The 15,923-nt window shown below is 39.2% G+C and overlaps 1 protein-coding gene across 1 annotated transcript; it reads right to left on the bottom strand.

The window, feature by feature from the left end:
- Positions 1-1,260: 1,260 nt before the first annotated feature.
- On the bottom strand, positions 1,261-15,108 carry LOC131788211 (spondin-1). The gene is made up of 9 exons (XM_059105287.2): positions 14,823-15,108; positions 9,153-9,230; positions 7,344-7,548; positions 6,375-6,580; positions 4,906-5,121; positions 4,253-4,426; positions 3,493-3,690; positions 2,863-3,027; positions 1,261-2,332 (listed from the first exon to the last, which is right to left on the bottom strand). Exons 1-9 carry the CDS (start codon positions 14,932-14,934, stop codon positions 2,328-2,330), a joined length of 1,359 nt encoding a protein of 452 aa, XP_058961270.1. The 5' UTR covers positions 14,935-15,108; the 3' UTR covers positions 1,261-2,327.
- Between the last annotated feature and the right edge of the window lie 815 nt (positions 15,109-15,923).

Below are 15,923 nucleotides of genomic sequence, written 5' to 3'. Positions count from 1 at the left end.
CAACTACGACAAAACTCTGATGTTGTTCAGCTCCGAGGCCAAATATTTCTTCTTCCATGAAGCAACGGGCACGCGACAAGCGTCTGATGGGCGATTTACAAATGCTTATACTCAGCGGGAGCCATTCTGTCATTCCTTTTTTCTTTTTTTTTTCCCTAGTCACAGCTGCTCCTTTTACCTCTTGTGTGCAATATATTGCGTAATATCTATGACTGGAGACAATTTAGCGTAGGGGTGGAAGGGGATACGGAATTTTCGAAGCCTCAGTTTGATGTTGTTGTTCTGAGAATATGACGCGTTCAACGAAGGCAAGTGATGAAAAAGCTGACTGAGACGACCTCTTAGCAGGGGTATGATTTGTTTGATATAAGACGATTCCGACACGCGTGTGTTGTCACTTGACACTTACTGTTAAAAATTTCGAATATCAATACCCCGATAATATGGATAACAGAAAAAAAAGGAAGAAAAGAAATGAAAGCCAGAAGAATTGAAGAATTGGTTTATAGCAATTATGTTCATAACAATTATCCTTTTCAAGGCAAACATCAACCAGCATCGACTAGCACACACTTGTCGCGATCCACAACACAGAGTATGAAGGAATCTAATTACATCTCTCGCCTTGCTCAATGTTGGTACTTAATTAATGTTCTTTAATGCGTATGATTTTACCTCCAATTTTCACCGCATCAGATTTTAAACGATAGTTCTGAGATCGACAAAAGGATCGGACAAGGATTTTAGAGCCCAGACCTATTCTTGCTTAGCTCCCCTTATTTGTGGTAGCTCACACCATGCGCATTGGGAAACGCCGGTGTAAGGGATGAGGTCCACTTTGGCTGACCGGGATACATTTCATTCGGGCATTTTCTCGTTGGCGTCTTCTACCAAAGTATTCGATAATGAACACATAATATGATAATTAAGTTCAAGCCAATAAGAGTTGGAGAAAGCTGCAGAGACGAGCAGGTTTTCCATGCTGTTATTGATCCTCGCTCACATATGATCTAATCAATAGTATAACCGACTATTTTATATTTTCCAAGAATTTAAAACTATTCACAAGAATTTTTGAGATTCTGCAAGAAACGACCTCAGAATAAGTCTGGCTGGAGCTCTTTATTAGGAAAATACAATAGAAAATGTCCTTTACTTCTCTCTCATATATCACCATGAGAGAAATGAGGCAATCAAGTTGTAGAAGAGTACACAATTGTTGGAAGGTCATTAATTAAAATTTCAATATCCCTGAACTAGTATTTTCTACAACTTTTATTTTTGAAGTATGCCTGCATGATTGGATTCATCTTAAACACATTAATTTTCAGCTGTTTGTGCTTATAGCTCAAGATTTAGCTGTTAGAACGCCATTTTTATCAAAGAATTAGAATCAGACCATATTGATAAAACTTCATGCAAAATTAGTCCAAAAAAATACCATTCGGAACAGGCACCCTAAATTTTGCAGTGATCCTGTCTGGAGTGTTAATTAATGTTTGGCTACTTCACGGATAACAATATATTTTACTATTAATTGGTGCTGGTTATAATTTTTTTGGTCGAATAAATAGTGTTGTAAACTGTTGTGTACCGCCTAGATATAAGTACATATTTTTTCAAATCAATATGTTGATCGCTTAGCTTTGAATAATTCACTGAACTTCGTTGATTGCACCTCATGCTAGACTTGTAACATCAAAAAAAGCTTACACTGAAATGATGCCAAAGAAATCTGAGATGTACCTTTCCAGTTCACTCAACAGATTTGAGTAACCTACGTGTAGCCGCACCCTCTCTCCCCCCCAGGGAGAAAGGAAGGTGTTCCGTTACTCTTTAGTGGGGGAGGGTACGGTCACACGTATACAATTTAAGCAAACCTAGCTCGCGATATTATACCCAAAAACAGCAAAAATTATGTAACCGCGAGAATTGCCAATTTTCCATCTTTAGGCGTATCTCCTTGCATTGCTCAAATTCCACAATGACCTTGGTGGATTCCGTAACAGTATTACTTTCGTCTGGTTAGTGCAGAAATTGCATGATTCCTTAACTTTCCCCATCAGCTCCTGGACTTCGCTCTCACGCTTGAAGTGGTGAGTGGTAAACTTAGATTGTGGTCGAAAACACAAATAAACACTTTTATGAGGACAGTCAACCTATCATCGGTTGAAAGTCTTAATAAATAACTTTATACAAGCTTGTCTTGAGCAGCTCTTGAACCATTCATAGTAGTTTATGCGGATCCTTTCTTCATACAAGACCACTGGACTTCTTGCGAGTTCGACCAAATTTATTTTCTTAGCTTTTCAAGTCAGCGATCACTCTCACACTAAAAAAAAAGGGAAACCGTAAGGAGACGATCATGAACGAAATGACTAGGAAAAAGAGGGTGGGGGGGGGGAGGGGGGAAGGGGGGCGCGGAAGCAGGGAATTAAAAAGTGGACTATATCAAAGAGATTGGCCTTTACAGAAGTTTAAATTTGCCAATTTCCTCTCGTAGCCTAAGGATCTTCTTCCTGATTGTTTTTTAACAAATCAACACTCACTGCTCCCATCGTCTAGTGGTTAGGACACAGGAACCCAAGCTCAAATCCTGATCTCAGCATTCTTCTTTGAAATATATACATAGTTTTTTTCGTTGGGTTGTGTTCAACCATGAAACCTGAACCATTTTTTTATATTAAAAACAGTGATATGGATTTTTTTCCTCCTTATACGACAATAACTTTCAAAAGTTGATGGTTATGCTGTAAAAGAAAAAGTCTTCTCCAGTAACTGAAAAGGTTTACTAGTTCATCCCACAAATAATAAGCGTTTACGGAAATAAGTTTCCCAGACCGCTGACAACAAGGAACTCACCAGGACACTTGACGGGAACGCACTTTTTCCTTTCTCTGAGTTTTTTCGGACAACTTGCTCCACCATTCTTTTCGCTTCTGATGATCTTCCTTACTCGTAATTTTTTTCCTCTGTTGCACTTTTTAGTACATTCTGACCAAGGTGACCATCCTGTTACTATGCAGTCTGACAATAATGAAGAAATGAAAGGTCTGCGTTACTTTCGATCAGGCGTTCTTTGTTTTGGATGAGCGTAAAAGTGTAGGATTTGAGTTGAAGGTTACTAATAAGCGCACAAACTTTTGCACTTCTACACTATAGTGCTCCCCTTCAAAAGAGAGACGCCTCATCACAGGTTAAAGTCAGTGAAGTCAACGTGATATCACAGCTTTTTCCTACAGATTTTTTAAAATTTTTTCTAAAAGTTCTAAGAACGAATGCGTTCCTAGCTTTAAAAAAAGCTATTGGTCGCCGTAACGTCAAAACTGAAGTAATCACAATGGTAGGTCAGAGGTAAAAGCTAATGAGAACAAAAAATAGACACACTTATTCGGTGAAGCGCAGGAATACGCCTTGATGGGAATACTCTCGGTGTTTAATACCTGATTGCTTTTCGTTTTTATTGATTTATTTGCCATAACATAATCTCACCGTTATGTTTCTCTGGCGGGCATTTTGTCAGCTTACACCGCCTCCATTTGATAAGTGATTTGAATTCTGGGCATGGACTTCCGCCATGTTCTGCTTTTTGTAGAATTTTGCGCGAGCGAAATTGTCCACCCCTGTTACATGAACCACGACATTCACTCCAGGAGGACCAAGGGGAGAGTTTGCAATTGACTGGTTTACCTACATAAGAAAAAGTAGTTGATCTGTTCACCACCATTGAATTCTTCACATATGAATGATTTCTGTAAGGAAAGACACTTCTAGTGATTAACAAGTAATTTCTCCTTATAATATCCATACATTATCCAGCTAACAGGAAATGAGAATACTCAAACTTATCTCGTACATGTAGAAGTTGTTATCTTGATCTAACACCAAATGCTTGTTACTAATATGCTAAGAAATGTGTAGCAGCTAGAGGGGAGAATCAACAATTTGATCTTAGGAGTTGAAGGATTAAGCATGATTTGGAGGAGAAAATAGTCTATCTCAATGTAGTAGTGTTTGGTTTGGGGTGAGAATCGACTGTAAAATGTTTGCACTTTCCTTTATAATTGACGAGTGTATTCTGCTGTATGTGGCTCTGAACACTGTGAATGAAGTTTGTTGCAGTTCAAATAACTGTGGCTAAAACGTGTGGTTACAGCATTGCATTTGAAAGAGAAGTCTTAAACTATTTTCATTTAATCCTTCAATCGCAATGTTCTAGTTTTTAACATTTTAAATCGACCTCAATACCTACCAATACAGGTGGGCTGGATACAAGCCCTTGACTCTATCAGTTGAGGACAAGGAATCCCATCATTCTTTGGCTTCTGGATTACCGCGCGGCCCCTGCGCTGGACTCCAGTACCACAGGTGACCGAGCAGGGTCTCCATTCCGACCAGCGAGAAACTTTGCAATGAACTTTTGGAGCTGTTTATGCAAAAGAGAAAATAACGAATTTATAGCCTAACCTACCATAATGACGATTCGTACAGACCTATCTCCATCCTCCCACGGAGTCGAGAGAGATGAGGACTAACACGACGAAGGGGACAACGGGAAGGAATAAAAGAGAGGGAGACATTTATCGTTTGCTCCCTTCCCATCTTCCCCGCGCGCACCTCTAGAGCACTTCCCACGTTAAGATTCAAAAGTAGAGAGACGACTGGTCGTGAGTCAGAGTTTTGTATCTAGTTCCCTGCCAGGCAGGCTACCATTTTGCAAGATAATCAAGCTGTGGCAAATGGTCAATGAATTATGATAGCTGTTCATTATCCCACTCGCACAGGGTATTTGAATGTCTGTGTTTATTGGTCATGCTTTTAGGACCCTCAACTATAAAACGATTTACTGTATCAAGACGAATAAAAATCACGGCTCAAGGTAAGGAAAAGAAATCATTTACTTACATTTCTCTGGGAAAGGATGACGTCCAGGCTTTCCGTTGCATTCTCCGGAAGTCTGCATGAGCTGTATTTCAATCTGACCAAACGGTTGCGTGACTCCGCGATCTCCCTGACCAGGGAATGATCCCAGTTTATGAGTGTTTGTTGTTATGTTTCTTATTGGCTGCTGGGGGACAGATTTAATGTTCGGTGACTTGAAGGTTTTCCCGTCATCGGTACCTGGGTAATTAAACTTTGTTAAATGTAATACCTCAATCTAATAACCCATCAAAAATTTTTGCTCGCGCATATTTGGACATCATCTACTGTTCTTTGAAGCTCACAGTTTTCCCTGGGCTTCGCTCTCGGAAAACTGTTCGCATTACGTGAACATGAAGGAGGGAAATTTTTGGATCGTTGAAAATTCATGAAATAATTAACCAAAATAGATGCGACATTAACTTGTTCGACTTTGTCATCAGTAGGAAAAGGATATTTATTTTGTCGAAAAAACATATTTGGGTTTAGTGGCACCGTCACAATTATTCCATGAGCGCACGTTGGATATGAGAAGGTAAGTAGGCAACAAGGCACATAGCGCTGAATTGGCTCTAACCAATCTCGTATCCAACAAGTGCAAATGGAATTATTGTTTTATTAAATTTCATTAAATCCTGATGATTTGAATAATCGCATTTTTTTTCAGCTCCATTACAGTTAGTGCAATGCTTTTCCATACAAGGTGACTCGGAATATATAATCTTATAACCGGAGTTGAGTGAACCAATCAGAACACTAGAAATGCAATATACCCATATACCCAGAGTTCGCGGGCCTTTCCTCGCGCCACTTAAAGGTATTTTCGGGCCAACATCAAAGCCAATGAAAAGAGCCTCAATGTACGTTAGTAATCTATGTAGTCTACATCATTATGCACCGAAGGGGCTTCAAAGTCAGTTGTAAATGGTCCTCCTTTGTCTTTTTGCTGTTTTCAGGCGAGCGGAGGCAAAAACACGAGCCTAGAGCAGGGGCGAACAACCTTCCCTTCTCGCGCTTGTCTGGCCCCCAATACTCAGCTCGCGCTCCCCCTCGCTCGTCTGTGAGAAAACAATAGTGCTTTCCTCAGACAATTAAAATTTTTAAAATGTTTCATTAGTATTTGTGCAATGTAAGTCAACAAAATATTATTGTTGTTATTATTAATATCATTATTATTATTATACTTATTATTATTATTATTAATTATCATGATTGATATCATTATGAAGGCTACTATTTCAACCCATGCCTCTAGGCACTTGTTTCGTGCGTCCATTGTCGTTTACACGATGTTGAACGAGATTTTCTCGCCCTAAAAACAACTGACAAATGTTCTTCTCATACGCGAGTCTGTCTGTATCTTAGGCAAATTTCTGAATCGACACTATGAGCATAACAAATTAGCGGAGACTTTTTAATTTTTTTGGAAATCTTTGAATTTTTTTCTAACTAACCAGCATCCCATGGATAAAGTTTCCTGATAACAGCTTTTTTCCACGTACAATTCCCGTCACACAGGTTTATCCGGTCAACGCCAACATTCCAATCAGGGCTTGGGAAGATCTTGGCCAAGGCTGAGACAAGGTTACGTTTGCTGTCCGCTTTAAATGTGGTGGAAACCTTGCCGGCACTTCTATATAACGTGTGCGTCTTGATTATGCTGAAGATTCAAACAAAAATGATATGTGTTCAGACAGGCAAGTTGCACGAAAGGCTTTCAGAATTTTTCACAGAATTCCTTTTCCACGCTTTTCCTCTCTGTGATTTAATTTCTCAAAAGTTCAAGTTCACTTAAAAGGAGGAAGCTGAATTTATTGGAAAAATTTCGTTAGCAAAAAAATTGCCGAGACCAGGATTCGAACCTGCCACAACGGAGTTTTCTAACCACTAGACGTTCACGGCTTGTCACCCAAGATACAGGCGAACGAAAACGTGAAAATTCGTTTAGAAGTATGATGCGAGTGCCATGCATTCCAGCAGTTTAGAACAAAAACCATTTATTTTCGCTTTGGTATTAGAAAGACGACGATAATAAGAGAGAAACTTGTGCACCACAATCAATTGAAAGGTAAAAAGAAAGCGAAGGGAAAAAGAAATTGTTGAGAAGAAAAAGGAAATCTTTCACAACATTTTGAAAAAAGTTACAGAAGAATAGGCCTTGAATGATCCCAATGGCTTGGGATGTGCATGCACAAGAAAAAGAAGACAGAACTTCTGAGAAGAGGACTTGAAGCTGGCTTCCAGAAGCGTTAACACAGTGTCTAAAGCAATCTCGGTTCTTTATTGGCTCAAGGAAAATGATTCTGTGATATTGGCTACTTCTAACAGTTGAAACTGAAGGCGAGAGGAAATACAGTACAGAAAGCAAAATATTTACCGTTCTACGGTAACATTTTGTGCAAACTTCATCTTTTAAGGCTAACCTGAGCACCTTCTCTCCTTGATTTTTCATCTCCTTCTCCAGCATCTCGACGGCTCCCCACTCGCTGACCTTTGTGACCCCAGGGGAGGCCATTCCTCCGAATTGCCATACAATATAATCCTTACTGTGTGAGGAACCAATTAAAGGTGACCAGCGTGCCATTCGCCCGGGAAAATGCCGGGGATATGTAGATTCTGTCCATTTACCTTAGAGGGAAATCATCTGTAAGGCATTGGACATCTTTTTCTTTATACAACCCAGTCTGTACATGAGGTTCTCAATGGGGTTAACCGAGAGCCGTAAAACGGCCAAAAAATTTGGCCGTTAGGCGTAAAAATTGACAAATTTTAACCGTTAATCGTAAAAAAAGTTGACCGTAAAAAACTTGTTTGGTGGGAATAATGGAAAGGTGTTAACTGTTAGCCGTAAAAGCCACCACCCCATTGAGACCCTCATATCTAGGACTGAACTAAACAAACCTAACAAATAAGCATTAATTATATATGCTTGTCATATCTCCATCAAATAGCCGAAAGAGCGACACGATCCCGCTGATTTTACTCTACAAAATGTATTTCGATGTGAACACATCTTCGCCAGTGCGTTTAAAAACCGTTTGAGATCATGACAGAATAACTCTACGAGCCATGCCTCATTGGCAGCTTGTTAAATATCCACCGTTAACATTCGACACTGAGGAAAACAGTTGTTTTAGTAAACACGAAAACAGCGAGATGTTAAAGCACAAAAAGATGATTCTAACTCACTCATTTCTGCAATAATTTTATTATTTTCGGGCGCAAATCCCATTCGAGTTGCCAAGAGGTGAATAGCAAAGGATATTTGGGGTTTGAGCAGCCAATCAGAGCGCTCCTTCAACGCTATCCATTGTTATAGATAGTACTATAAAGACTGAAAACCATGAAGGAAACAGATCTAAATACAGTAAGCGTGAAAGTAAGATTGACGCGATTGTCCTGTAAAAAACTCTGTAACTAACGATGATGTGTGTTCATGGGACGGTGGATTCCTTCAGACATAATCACTCTTTTTTCAGATGGGGAAATTAAACAGGAAGAGTCACAACTGAAGGCAAATGAGATATGATCAGAGATCTTCGTCATTTAGTGAGGAAAGAGCAACTTCACAGCAGACGCTCTGTTGAAAATATACGCGAGTTTTAAGAGGGACACTCGCACGGTCCTTCATAGTACTCTCACGTGTCGCCTCGAATCGGTGGCTTGAAGCGTTCAACCAAAACCAAAGTAGTCACAAAGGCCAAAAGGGACAGAGGAAAACAGTACAAGGAACCAGTTAGAACTCGAAGTGAAAACTAAGCAAACGATTGTTTTTTTTTAGTTTGTTTGTTTTGCACCTGATTGGCTGCAATGGCCACGTGAATTTTTTTTAAGACCAATCAGAGAGAGCAGTGGAGCGAAACCACCACAATCGAAGTGGTCCTTTTTTTCTCTCAAATCTCAACTTAAAATGGATTTATTCTGAAAAGCCCTCTACAGGACCTTGGAAATATGAAGCCGCAACAAAAATATTCTAAATGATGGGCACAACGCGAGCCATTAAAAACAGAAAAGGATAGAGCCGCATCCTGTAGGAACAAACCAAAGATTCTTCGCGAGTAACCTTAGAGAAACATTATCAATGTCGGTATCTTTGCAACTGCGCACCTACCCCTCCCCTAACCCAACAATAATCAACTGATAACAACGTACGGTTTATGCTGGGTTAGGGGAAGGGTGGGTGCACAGGTGCTCAGATACTGACATTGATCCTCTACATTTCTTTACATTACCAGTAAATGTGATGTCGTAGGTTGCTCCTCCACAGGCACAGCAGGTAAATCTGTCATCGCTTTCCTTTCCGTCTTTCTCTGTAAACAGAATGTCATAATTTTTAATAAAATAAATTTCGTTTGACCTGCGGATAAAGAATCAAGTAAAGCAACGATTCTCGCAGGTGAGCTGCAATTTAAAATTGCAATTAAGAAGACCAAAAAAAAGATTTGAAGCTTTGACTAGATTCGAACCCAGGCCTCTGGATACTAGTTGGGCTTCACCAGTTTACCACTAACCGAACTACGAAGCCACACGTTGGAAATGGGCAGCGGTTAAGAGGGTTCATTTTTAGAGGGTGATAAATGTTTGGAGCTGGAAAAAAGGTTCAAGTCTTTCAGGCAACTACTGTCTGAGTTCGAGCCATGAAGGACATAAAAAAGATTCGAAAATACAAAATAAAATTGTTTATTTTGGGAGATTACTTTATCTGTTGTAAGAGAGCCCCTAAATTCGTAAAAAGGATTTACACATCCTATTAATGAAGTTGAAGATTTCGGTTTGAGAGGCTGTCACAAGATTCAAAGCACATAAATGGGTTCAGAATCATATTTGGTGGCCTAAACTCCGTGACTAACATCTTACTACGGCTGCACATCTTGGTGCTCAAACTTCGTGCATGAGCAAGAGGATCAGTTCTGGCCAATTTCCCGCGAAACAAAATTCGACAGCGATTGTTTCTTATGTCTTCTGTCGAATTTTTTTTCGCGGAGACATAAGAAACAATCGCTGTCTCGCAAAATAAGCGAAAGAAAATCAAAACGTTTACAGAAATGTGTAAAACGTTATACACTGTTTAAACACCTTGACTTACTAGCTTGTATGGTTATTTGTAACTCGTGTGAGACAACTTGATTCTAATTGCCTTACTTATTATAACTTTCGCGCATGCGCAGACGTTTGACTAGTGTGTTGTACATCATCGATTAGCCCGTATTCCTAAGACAGTCGCAACAAATCAAAGCTATAGGCAAATCGAAGAAGGTACAGCTTTTTTGCATTCTACACTGTGAAAAATAATAAAAACATTGGCTACGATTTGAGTACCTTCAAAAATTTGGATTATATTTTTCAAGTTTGTCATTTGTAATCCATACAAGTCTTCGCCATTTTGGTTCCTTTTTGGCTTATCCAAACCCTTTTGATGTTTAGAGCATTTTTGATCGAGTATCGTAAATAATTGCTTTATTTCGTCTTTCAATTGGTGAAGAAAACAGGTACCACCCTCTCGACCAATCAGAAACCAAAACCAATTATGACTTGGTCGCTCGCGTTTTCCCGCGCTTTGGGCATTTTGGTCGGTTTTACATTGAGTTCTAATAGCTATTAAAAATATTTGCCTTTCTTCGGATAGGCCGTTGTGATTATTTTGTTTTTGGTTTTAGTGTTGGTTTCACGACCATCAATCGAAAAGCACTCTATCTACTAGAAAACTGGCAGTCTGTAGGTTTGATTCCCCATATCTTTGAAAGCCCGTACTCGATGCCACTGAAAAATGTCTCACTATGTCGCGACATTACCACTTAAGTACTGGAAAAATATTGAAAGAGAGATAATGGTATGATTTAGTTGATGGGGTAAACAAGAGCTGCACATGAACGCAACAGACTACCTTGGGTTCTAGACGCAAGCAGCCATAGATGGTCTTCAGATGAAATCTAAAGTATCTAGGAATAATAAATATGCTTGACTTGACAATGTGGAGTGTTTGGACTTTATTGTGCCCTCTGTACTATAAAATACTATATGTTTACCCGTGTGCATCAAGAACATGTCGATATAGACAGGGCGATAAACTTACTCTATCTCGATATTATTCGTGGGGTTTCTATGCCTTATCAGATGACGATCATCAAAATGCTGATGAGATCCTGAAACTCTTAATTAACCCTTACGTCTTAGTTGTTCAAGATCATGCTTCGTCATTTGCGCAGATATTGCTTCCAATGTCAAAGACATGCGAGAAGAATTGTTCTGTGAGCTCAGCAATATCTCACCGGGGTTGGTCTTTTGACCTAACGCGATTAACAATAGAATATAGAAGGTCATGAATTATTCCTGGTTTCAAGTGCGTACACAGGGTAACAATAGAAATTCTTAAAATATGTCATGCCAGAGTGCATTTTGAACGAGTGCAGTCCAAAATTAGTTATCTTTTTTTTTTTCTGTATCTTAACATTGAAGGGACATTTTTCGGCCACATTTTCTGTCCAACGATTCAGTGCGTAAGACTCCTAAACAAGCCCATAACTTAGTCATATTTTGAGTCTCGAAGTCTACTGCATAAAATTTCTGCGTCTCTTTCTCCAAAACAACCATTACGAGAAGGAGAGATATCTTTGATCGAAGTTAGTTATTGATGTTTTTGAACGGCTAATCCTTTAGGTTTGGAGGTTTTAATCCACCGCAGTCATTTAAAATAGTTTACAATTTGTTCGAACATTTAATCGGTGACCACAAATATGTCGTAAATTCTTCATCGCGATTGCTTAGTCGATCAATACCGAAGTCATTTAAAAGCCCCTCTCTTAAGGGCAACTACTCTGGGATATGAATAATGCCCTTATAAAGTCAAGGTTAAAATTGTCAATATATTTAACCTAAAACGAGCCAAAATAGCCCGCCTCGCTATGAAAAGAATAGGGGCAAGTTAACATCTTTAGGTTTTAAATGACCCAAGTTCGACAATCGCGTCAATGAGGTACTCCCACAGTGAATAGTCTTAAGAACACACGCGAAGTAAAAAAAATTAGTTTCCGCAAACAAGCCGAATTCAAAATAATTATGAAGTGTTTTTAATCGTCTTGAGATATTGGCAATGAACGTAGTTTACAACATTTATTTGCTGGTCTGTGTAATTCTGGCACGCGAAGCCACACATTGATAATGACAGTAACAAATAAAGTTTCTTGAAAATGACAACCGAAATAAAACGAGGAACTTATTCCTATAACTCAACCCCAAGCCTTTTCTTGTGCAAAAGTGATAGTGGCAACTTAAGAATCTTAGGAATGTGAATTTATCCTCTTTCCCTGTGAAACTGCTTTTTGTAAACAAGATGCGTTGGTAAATGGAAATAAGTGTTTTTTTTTTTTTTTTAGACTTTTGTCCATATTGCTCATGTTGGTTGATTCCTCATGAACATAAAGTTCCGTGCAGGTTGACACGATTACCTGAAGGAAACTTGTTTTTTTTTTTTTTTTTTCTGTAAATGATATGCGTATGTAAAAGGAAAATTGAGTAGTGATTATCATACAAACTACAGTAACGTGCAGCTTGACACGGGAATCGTTACAATTATTGTACCTCTAAACCAGAGACGCCCTATCAAGAACGCAAATTGTAATAACACGGAAATACTGTCCGTGTGACGATTTCCTAAAGTGTGGAAAACAAAACCTTATGCACCCTGTTTCCAGCTGATTACGTTAAAGCAATTGTTGACAATCTTATTTTCGATGCAAAATTAATTCATGTTTTTATGACGCTGCCAATCCAAGTGTGACCGAAAAATGTGTTAATCTGTTTATGTTTCTTCTAAAAGATGACATAGAAAACCCATTGGCACTGAAGTTCTTGCGCAAGACAAAGACCAAACAATTGATAAAACTACAGCTGGTACAAAAGACCCCCGCAAAAGAAACAAACAAAGCTTTTTCTGAAGCAAAACAAGAACAACTTCCAGACACTATGCAACCATGCAGAGTTTTTGCCGCACCGCGCCTAGAAAGTAATCTTCCATTTTACACTTCTTTTAGATGCACAACTACGCTTGCAACAAGAGATAAAAAGTTAGTGTGCTGTTCCAAAATTGTCAGGCGATTCTGGCTGCGGTAGGTGTATCCGATAGTCAAAGAGATCCGCAAGTCGGAAAATTGGACGAAGAAATTTTATACCGTTTCAAAGCTTGCCCGCCGATGCTAAAATGCCGACTTGTATCGTATTCCGTTTTCACGCTTAGCTGTGGAGGTGAAATGTGGGCACACGTGCGCCTGTTGACGTTAGCCTTTTTTCTCATGACGTGACGGAATACCTCTTCAGAACGCGATGATTCTGCTTTCTTAATGTCTGGCTAAAATTTATGTCCAGTGACGGGCTAGGTTCCAGGCATCGAAGGACGGAAGCAGTCACTTTGTTGCATGCCTCGTAAACTATACGTCTTCTAATCTGGGATAATCGGGGTGGTATTCAAGTGTTAAATGTTGGGACTTAAAAATCAATTCAAAAGATATATATTTTTCAGAAAATTAGCAACCCCTTGTAAAAATACTACGCTCTTGTTCTTTTGTAAACTTTAATAGCTGTGAAACCCCGAAATAAGCGCAATACACGAGGTTGGGTTCAAAATAGTTTCGCTTTTGCAAGGTCACGGCATCTAGGTTATAAAAAAAAATTGTGGGCAACTCTGCACGCGAACATCTTCTCGGTCGCGTTGTAAAAAAATCACTTTGATTGTTTCGTGCCGAAATTTGCCTGAGGGCGAATTACCCCACCGAAACCATATGGGTATGGTAAAACTGTCATAGATGCATCTCAGAGTGTGTTTTAGCAAATTGAAAAATATACGCGAGTGCATGTTAAGCGCAATGTTATTGCTTTGATCTACCTAAAGCAAAGTTAAAGTGATGTGAGTTTTCTTTGTGTGATCTGTCCTAAAAATTGCCTGGCTGAAGAAGATGTACTGATTGATGGACGAGGATATGGTGTCTACGCTGAGTTAAAAATGCGCGCATTGCAACGGTAGCGAGTTTCGCTATTGCACGATTTGCAGAGGGCACGCTCCTTTCACACGAGATAGAGAAAAGATTTCTTTAAAGCACTTTACAAAGACTTTGCAAACGAGCGATCATTTAAAGCTCATCACGGCTAACCACCTTCAACCACACGCTTGCTTATAGAAGGAAGAACCATCGATGGAGCTTAATATATCACAGTAAAAACAACAGCCGATGACAGATAACAGCATGGTGTATGGTTTTTTTTCCACTCACTTCGAAATTTCCCGTGAAATCAATTTTTATCTTAGGCTCTTCTTCCAGGGCTGGGTTAAATAAACTTCACTGACATTCATGATATTCTGTTTTAAAATGACCTTCTTATCAAGGAAGCCGTGGGGATGAATATATGACATGAGCCATTTTATAACTGTTTTGCGCCTCCAAAAGCCATACAGAAACCAATTTACAGGCACAGCTTCCGCACATCATTCATATTTCTAAAAAAAACGTTTTTGCTATGGCTAGATAGTGATATTTAGAAAATTTATTGTCCGCTGTTTCTTTGGTGTTTTAAAGTTCAGCTTAAGAGGACTGTGAAGAATGGTGATCCCAAACAGTCCCGTGAAGGTCAGTATTCAAATGGTATTTATCTTGTGTGACTTCGGATGCACTGCAGTCTTTGGGCACTCTAAATAGGCTCTCTAAAGCAACAATGACTGAGTGAAATGATTACTTGTGAGTGATTTACTCGGTGAACATTGGCGAATAATTTCTTGTAACATCGGGTTGAGAGTAAGTGCGCGCAGCTCAAAATCCGATTTCTAGTTACGCGAAATCAACAGTGAATTGTTCCGATTCGTAATGCAGTTTGATGATAACAACCAGAGAATAAAAAAATGCCACACAACTTACCAGAACCGTTTTGCGAAACTGAAGGACACTTTCCATCGTTACATCTATTCCCTGCGACGCGAAGACCCGCGAAGATTTCAATGCACAGAACAACAATTGCGCACAGTCTCATCGCTGCAGAAGACTAGCAAGTCCCAGGGGAAGTGATACAGTGATATTGACTTTGAACTGTTCGATGCTGTTGATGATTTACACTGTACTTGAGCCGTTGCGAGGTTTAGTGTTGCCCTTAAGTTATCTGCATACAGATATGACCTTCTTATTGACCAAGCGTAACTGTTTTTATAAGGCACTGACGGAAATTTGAGTAATTGCTTGGGTACGTACATACCGGAAGACGCTATTTATACCCAATACACACTTTGGCTTCAGCATTCCATTTTACTAAGCGCGGCGTCAATTTGCGAGCCAGTATTGAAAGACCGGCGAACTTGAAAAAGAATAAAATCACCAAGCCATAAATTACCAAAAGGCTCCTAATGTAATTTCAACACATGAAACACCTCACCGGAAGTGAAGTTACGCTCTTCTGATTAACAGTAGGGAGTTACTCTTTTGTAAATTTCGAGCACTAACAGTTGCTCTGCGTAAATATTTTTACTAGCAGTAGAATATGCAGTACACGCACGTATATCTTAGCGTATGATAAAAAAATAGTGAGATTAAAAATAGCTCGAATTTTTGTATCTGTAAATTTTTTTCGAGTCGGGTGGTAAAGGCGATGGTATTCTAGCAATCCCAGCCAAGAATTCTTTATAAATATGATCTCGCCTAAGCGCAGTGGAAAGGCAAGAAAAGCGAATATTTACGCTTTATCAGTTACGGCAAGATAAACCCATTTTTCGATAGATAACCAAGCTTTTAAACCCTCGCTAAAGATCTGATGAAAGATGGTATAATAACTACAGCTAATCGGAAGACATACGCTACCAAACAGTCGTTTGACTGACAATTTATTTGGTGTGAAGTGCTGCTCAGAACATTCCTTAATTAAAAAAATTGTGTTTAGAGAATTTCTTGCAAATCAAAACATATTTTATGTATACGGAAGAATGAAGCATCTCGGAGAACCGTCTGGGAAGTAAAATTTTGTCTTGCGGT

This window comes from Pocillopora verrucosa, chromosome 1 (assembly GCF_036669915.1).
Source record: "Pocillopora verrucosa isolate sample1 chromosome 1, ASM3666991v2, whole genome shotgun sequence".
NCBI lineage: Eukaryota > Metazoa > Cnidaria > Anthozoa > Scleractinia > Pocilloporidae > Pocillopora > Pocillopora verrucosa.
Note: the sequence above shows the minus strand (reverse complement) of the source record. Positions and strands in the feature narration are given on the sequence as shown.